Source organism: Populus euphratica, unplaced genomic scaffold (assembly GCF_000495115.2).
Source record: "Populus euphratica unplaced genomic scaffold, PopEup_1.0 scaffold32.1, whole genome shotgun sequence".
In the NCBI taxonomy this organism is placed as follows: Eukaryota; Viridiplantae; Streptophyta; class Magnoliopsida; order Malpighiales; family Salicaceae; genus Populus; species Populus euphratica.
In genome coordinates, this window is record NW_011499861.1 from 1,324,546 (window position 1) to 1,332,075 (window position 7,530).

At 32.3% G+C, this 7,530-nt stretch overlaps 2 protein-coding genes across 3 annotated transcripts in view; both read right to left on the reverse strand.

Moving 5' to 3' along the window:
• LOC105124823 (probable WRKY transcription factor 43) overlaps positions 1 to 942 on the reverse strand; it is a 1,509-nt gene extending 567 nt beyond the window's left edge. The window contains exon 1 of the mRNA XM_011024967.1: positions 334 to 942. Coding sequence (XP_011023269.1) covers positions 334 to 740 — 407 coding nt within the window. The 5' untranslated portion in view covers positions 741 to 942. The remainder of the gene's footprint in view (positions 1 to 333) is intronic.
• A 2,608-nt stretch (positions 943 to 3,550) lies between these two features.
• DECOY (decoy) lies at positions 3,551 to 7,125 on the reverse strand. 2 transcript variants are annotated; one of them, XM_011024968.1, is made up of 7 exons: positions 7,016 to 7,125; positions 6,728 to 6,892; positions 6,433 to 6,498; positions 6,232 to 6,306; positions 5,152 to 5,281; positions 4,951 to 5,073; positions 3,551 to 4,067 (listed from the first exon to the last, which is right to left on the reverse strand). In XM_011024968.1, the coding sequence occupies exons 2-7, from the start codon at positions 6,883 to 6,885 to the stop codon at positions 3,924 to 3,926; spliced, it is 696 nt and encodes a 231-aa protein (XP_011023270.1). In that variant the 5' UTR covers positions 6,886 to 6,892; positions 7,016 to 7,125; the 3' UTR covers positions 3,551 to 3,923. The 2 variants fall into 2 exon arrangements, with proteins under 2 accessions (XP_011023270.1, XP_011023271.1); XM_011024969.1 differs by having other exon boundaries at positions 6,972 to 7,050.
• Positions 7,126 to 7,530: the final 405 nt, after the last annotated feature.

Sequence of the window (7,530 nt, forward strand, 5' to 3'; positions counted from 1 at the left end):
CTATCCTTCCTGCTGCTGCTGCTGCTGCTGCTGTCATGCATGGTTGTTATTTCCGAACCCTAACCCTAGCCTTTAATGTGTTAGGCTTAGCTAGCTTGATTTTTATGGAAAAATCTTTGATCTTTTCTAATTGGGTGAGGTTCGTTAAATACATATTTGATCTTATACAATGAGAAACTTTAGTTCGCTCACATAAAATATCAATCGGAATAATTAGTAATTGCGTTACATGTAAAATCTAAAATGCATAACATGCAACGTTATATATATGATGCAAGGATTCTTTTCTTTTTGTTTAGGATAGCTTAATATTAAGTTAATTTTCTAGCAAACCTGGGATATTTGCTGTTCTTCACGGCTTTTTGCCCATATTTCCTCCACCTATATCCATCATCAAGAATATCGTCTGCACTTCTAGTTTGGAAAGCAAATCTTGGCCGGGTCGGCGCCTTTTTCATTCTCCCCCCTTTCTTCTCATCTTTATTTCCCTTCTCTTCCCCTGCTCCATTTTCAGCCACCATAGAAGCACTTTCCATTACAGGCCTCTTCTCGCCGAGCTGGGATTGGCCAGAGAGAAGGCCAGCCCAATCAATATCCGGAAGGACTTGAGGTTCAATTATAGAAGGGTACGGCAATGAGGAGGATGGCAATAGTAAGGGTGTAAGGAGATAGGAAGGGTTTGGGGATGGCGCCAGTTGTGGCAGTTGTGGTGGTGATGGTGGGGCTTCATGGCCTTCCATTAATTGTGGGGCTACAAAGAGAATGATCAGAGGGGAACTGAGAATGTTTAATTAAGATGAAAACATAGAAGAGGTCAATAAAAAGGTAATGGAAACTGGGAAGGTGAGAAGAGGTTGGACAGACCTACGAGTAGAGCGATGAAGATGGTTTGCTAGATTTTGAAAGGAGAGTCTGTTTCAGTCTCAATTTCCCTCTCTTGAAGCCAAGGGTAAAGCCAACTACATCTCACCTACTTCTGTTTACCTGCCCTCGAGTGGAAAGGGAGACGTGCCCAACTGATGCATATCGTTATCTCCAATGCACTATAGCATGCATGGCATGCATTAGACTTGTTATTGTGGTTAAGATTGTGGTAAAGTACAAAAGTTAATTTATTTTGTTTTTAAAATTTTTTTTGGTGGGTCTCACGTTCAAAACTCAACTTCCATCTCCAGAATAAACACACACTTAATCTCTTCCAGACTAAGAAAACCTCAATTAAAACACGTGGAAATTTCCCTCCAGGTAATGGATATGTTACTATTTACCAACGTATTTATTAGCTGTTACTTGTTAAAAATATTTTATTTTAAAATATATTAAAATAATATAATTTTTTTAAAAAAATATTTTTGATATTAGTATATTGAAATAATTTAAAAATACTAAAATAATTAATTTAATTTTTTAATTTTTTTTACATAAACAAACAAAGATGGTCGTGATATGCTGCGGGTTGGTCTTTTTTTTTAATATTTAAAAAATATTAAGATGAAGCAAGCATTACAAAAAAAAAAGTGAAAAAAAAAGTTCGAGAGATGAGTTAACAATTGGGTTTAATAAAGTCGACTAATTTAAATAATATAAATTAAAAAATACAATAACAATAAATAAACTAATAAAAAATTGACAATGTAAAAAGATAAAAAAAATAAAAATAAATCAAGTCCATCTGAATTAAACTATTAAGCTCATTTATAAAAGAACTCAATGTCCATGGCAATACTAAAAAAAAAATTAAGTAAAAAACAATAATAAAAAGAATTATGTCAACTTGGGTTAACCTGCTAACCTCGTAACTATGAGTATGAAATTAGAATAATCTCATAAAAAAAAGAAAAAAATACAAACATTAATTTTTAATAAATTAAATATTGAAGGATAAAATTAATTTTTTTTAAAAAAGAAACCTAAAAAATAAATCAAAGTTAAGTAGCATTTAACCTTTGAAACATGTGACTTTGATCATGAATCTAGTGTCAAAGACTAACCCTACAAAATAATAAAGTAAAATTATAAATCAATAAAACATTAGGGGACAAAATTGAAAAAAAAAAGAAAAGGTTCAGAACAAAAGAGAGCAATAAAAAAATAAAAATTAAATTTGATATAAAAATTAATTTAAAATAAATACTGAGATACGAAAATAAAAATAAAATTCAATTAAAAAAGAATAAAAATACAAATAAAAATTAAAAAAATAAAGACTAAATTTGATATAAAAATTAAATAAAATAAAATAATAAGAGGTGAAATTGAAGAAAATAATAATATTAAAAATAAAATAAATATTAATAAAAAATAAAAAATAAATTGGATAAAAAAATACTGTATTTTAAGATATAAAAAATTAAAAAAAAAATAATGAGAGCTTAAAGAATCAAGCCTATGCACGCTTAGGCCTAAAAGGATGGTCCATGCTCTTTTAGGCTTGCAATGTAGGTTCACATGCCCGGGTTTTGGAACTAAGATTAGTTTTTTTTAAGATGTTCATTAACACGTTTGCTTGCAACCATTGGCGGCCACCGAAAGTGCCTTCAATGACAGGAAATAGGGAATTCAAGTTTTTGGATCCAAAAGACCCAAATTTCAACCCTTTTTCATCAAAAGACATGGGAAAAAAAATTCATATGAATCTCTAAAAACCCCATTTCCAACCACAAAACATATTGTAATAAATTGAATACTCAAAATCAGATCAAAAATATTTTTGATCTATATTTTCCAGCATAATTAAAGTTTGAAACCACTTTCATTGAGTTCTTTTCTAAAAAAAATTCATAGACACCAAATGCGAGTTGTTGAAATTTTGTCACCTAAGATCTCTTTCTCTCCTCCACTATTTTGATAACTTTCTTTATTTTCTCTTAGCCTTAAAAGACAAAAACATGAAAAATAGTAAAATTTTAGATCAAATTATAATAATATAAAAGAACCAAGAACCAAATAAAATAAATAAATTTTAAAGAATCAAATGAGAGTTGAGGGAACCTTTTATGAAAAATGCTATGTTTCTTCATTTATGTTAATTTTGATCCCTTATATCTCAATTTGTTTTTTAACAATAAGCTAAAACTATATTTCATAAAATTGGTTATTGATTTAAAGTACAGCGCATCAAGTACGTGAGAGAAACCAATCCGGAAAAGATGTCAACACATAACATCATATTAATATAATTTTAAAGGGTTAAATTGAAAAAAAAGTACAGACCAATAAAAAATTCGAAGACCTGAAAAGGGAAAGAAAAGAAAAGACAACAAATAATGGCTCAGCAGCCTCAGCCCATTAAACAAAGAGATATATATTTGACTCCTAAGCTTCGGAGGCCCCGATTTTACACGCGTAACACTCTTAATCAGTCCGAATCCAAGAAGAAGAAGAAAGCACACCCACACACACCCCTGCAACGAGTCCGTTCTGAATTGTTCACCTGCAAGGACTTCGCCAATTTTCTTACTGGTACTATGAGAATTAATCAGTTCGGCCGGAAAACAGTATAATTCCACTTAATGACTGATAAAACTAACAGTCATGCAAAGAATAAACGTTTATGAAGGTGTTCTCCACAAAGAGATAATTACTCGTTGAAAGTGAACTACCATGTATAGATGACGCGGAGAAATCTTATTGCAGAAGAGCAGGGCATCATCATCATCATATAAAAGTAATGGGCACATGGATATTGATAATTTATTTAGAATAGATGGCATTTAAAATCCCAGAAAAACACCAAAATTTGGAACACTGGACGGGAATTCACGGGAATTGAGCAGCCTATGCTAAAAATCAAGTGACCATTCCTGAGGGATATCAAAATTCCTTCTGCTAAGTGAATGGCAAGTGTTGAATGCAAAACAGAATCATAAGCAATCCATCCGGGTTCTGAAACAAAGTGCATTTGGACCTCACTGTCTTCCAAATCAGCTGATGATCATCTTGTTGAGATACTCAGTTTGCTCAGGAAAATAGCCCAGTAGTTCATCCTTTGTCACCCAAACAAAGTCTTCACACTTTCCAATTTCAAATTTGTTCGTTGCAGTCACCTGGGACTTGAAAAAGAATCGCTGGAAAAAAAAAGTTGCGAGCAAATAACATGGGCAATTAATAATCAGCAATTTAAATGAAGCAAAATATCATACCACTATATAAATTATCTCCGCCTACCATCAGCAAATCACATGTAGGCAGATTTACATGTTTGCTAAAAGTGGCAAAGGAACACTCATAGTGGTATGTGATATCCTAGGTGTGTGTTTTGTTTCATTATTAAAAGGAAAAGCTACTGCTTGATGCACAAAATTTGCACTATTTGAGATATATACAGTGAGATATGACGATTCTTTATTTTAAAAAAGCATAAATTATTTATTAAACATGAAAAGCATACTCTCTACTGCATTCACATTCCAACAATCCTACCTTGACTTGTTTCTTGAAATCTCTTATCCAGGGCAAGAGTACATTCCATTGATGCACATATAGATAGTTAAAAAATTAACAGCAAAATGTCTTAGAATTTATCTTTAACACTGATATCAGGCAGTATATCTCCTAGTTTGATATTTTAAAAATCAAAGTTCCGTCTATATTTGCAAATAACTGTGTATTTTGATGTAACTAAGATGACTGTATCTTAATTCAGCTACATTAAGAAAGTCGATCCTTTTTTAACAATTAGTGTCAAAATTAATTTTTCGTTCTCTATTTTTTTTAACAATAAGTAGTGTCAAAATTAATTTTTCGTTCTCTATATTCAATTAACTAATGATAGTACAAGATAAAAGTTAAGTGAAAAAAATCTTCCATGGCCTTTATTTTTTCCATTCTGTTTTCCAGATGAACTTCCACCATCTTAAAGAAAAGAAGAATTAAATAATGGCATACTACATTTTGGGCACAACATATTTGTCATCCATACTTACTGCAGGTTTAATTCCAGAAACATACCTTGTAGCCAGACTCTTGTGCATCATCTGCTGGCTGTATGACCATATGACCCATAGGAGCATTGCCAACAAAATATGTGTGAGAAAGTTCACCTAAGACAGACTGTAATGCAGATTCTGCACACTGCAAAGATTTGGAATTTATTGAGAAAAGGATAAAACAGGGAGAGGAGGAAATGAATAATCACACAGCAATATTCACCTTCCGCAATGTTTCTTCAGATTCATAAACTTTTTCAGGGAAATGCCAGACAGGCTTGTCACTAGGAGAGCCATATGCTTTTCCATAAAGAAGAAGATAAAGTTTTCTGTCAAGTGCCCTCTGTAATGACCTATGTGAAACAAATTTAGAGGTCATTATCATTAGAATCCTGATTGTTCCTTAGAAATGAGTATCAGTGTAGAGCCCAGAAAGGCAAAATTCAATTGGGTTAACCCTTTTAGCCAACCAAAAAAAAAGAAGAAGAAATCTACTTACACAACTGGAACAAATGTGAAATATACAAGCTAATACACTATGGCAAGGACATGCAACTATGGCATTCAGCAAACAATCAGCAATAAGAAGCTACTGCTGCTTCGCTCATGCCCCATCTTTGCAACTTAAGATATTTACATCAAATAGAAGTATAAGAACAAACGAGCAAGCCTGCTGTAGCAAGGTTAATTAAATGCTGAAATTTGACAGGTCACATTAAGAGTATAACATAAAAATCTTTCAGAAGAAACATTGGCACAACTCAAGCAAAGGATATATTACTGGAGGAAAAAAAAAATCCATTGCCAATACTTTGAGTCGTATATGCACGCTTTTGTACACCTACCACATATCAAGTATTTGTTGCAAGACTAGCATGCCTCATGAACAAGAAAACATTTTAGAAACAAAATTACCACCAGATTATACCTTTTGTTAACATAAAAATAGCATACCAATGAAAATTTGGAGGAATAACTCCTGATTGAAAAACATGAGTTTTCAACTTATATCTATATTTCAGGAACAAGTTCCTCCACCAATTCCAAAGCTTGTTCTGATCCAATTCCTAAATAATTTCCACCATAGCCTAAAAAAATTGTCTCCTTTTGACCCACACCCACAAAAGATTGTCAATACTTCTTACAATTACACACACACACACACACAAGAACTCCACGATGCAATCTCATTAAAACACAATGTTTGAGAATTATAGCAAGAGAAGCCTATCTAACAATATAAACACTCGAGCAAATTCATGTGAGAATTGGAAGAAACAACATCCACTTATCTATTTCATACTTTTTATCATTTTTCTTGTCAGCTTCCGTGATGCGGGGAGCTGGTTCATACTCAATTTGATAGTCACCTTTTCCACTAGTTACAACAGTACAAAAAGGCAATTAGTTAGAAACAGCTAATAAATTCATCCGGCATCTTTTCAAGGTGATTTAATTGGCTTCCAAGGATTCATAAAATGTCAAAAGGTTAAATTTCACTAACCTAGAATTAGACTTGTCTAAAAACTCATCCGGATATCTGCGTCGAAACTGCTGCCTCCAACGAAATCTATACCCAGCCCCAAAAATAATTTGCTTAAACAGCGCAAATTCGCAAAACAAATATTGATGAACTGGTAACATATTGAAAAATAAACGGCAGATTTAAATCCTATCCTAAACTGAGAAAATAAAAGCACTGAATTTATAAAAAAATAAAAAATAAAACAAAAACTAGCTTAAAATTTTAACAGCAGCAACAAAGAGAAGAAAAAAAATATGAAAAGAGAGAAACTCACGAGAACTCGGTAAATGCATAGACCACAGGGTCGATTTTGGGAATAACAACTGGCAATCTCTCGAACAGTACAGAAGCTACGATTTTCTCTGGTTTGGTACAAAATCCTCGCTTTGTTACCAGAGATAGAGCCAATGATGTGAATAACGATCTTCGCATTTTGGATCTACAGAAAGAAACACAATGATTTATGCATTTAAGAGTTGAAGTTCAAGAAGAAAAATGAGTAAAAGCCCTTCTTATACCCTAAAATAGTCACCGGAGAAAAATAGAGAGAGATGAAATAGACCTCGAGGGGAGGAGTAGTGCACTGGTGACGGGGAACGGAGGTTTCGTGAACCGGGAAGTTTTATTTATTTTTAGTAACAGGAAAACCGGGCTTCTAGGTTATCATTGAATTGATTATCGATGATCGTTTAATCCCAACTCAATGTCGCTCAACTCTAAGTACAACAGACGACCTGTCAAGCATATACACAACCTCTTTTTTCTTTTTTTTCTTAATAATAAAGTTTAGGACATGTTTATTTTCCAAAAAGTATTTTTTTTGGAAAGTATTTTTCAAGAAATTAATTTTCTGTATTTATTTGTTATTAAAAAAATTAGTTAACGAAAAACACTTTCCGGTCAAAAGAAAATATTCTTCGATCAATGAAAAACACTTTTCAGTTAATGAAAAATATTTTTCGGTCAAATAAAAATTTAACTTAGTTTCCAGAAAAATATTTTTATTTTTTTCTGTGTTTATTTTTTGAAAAATGATTTCCGGAAAATCACTTTCCAAACTTTCCTGTGTTTGTTTGC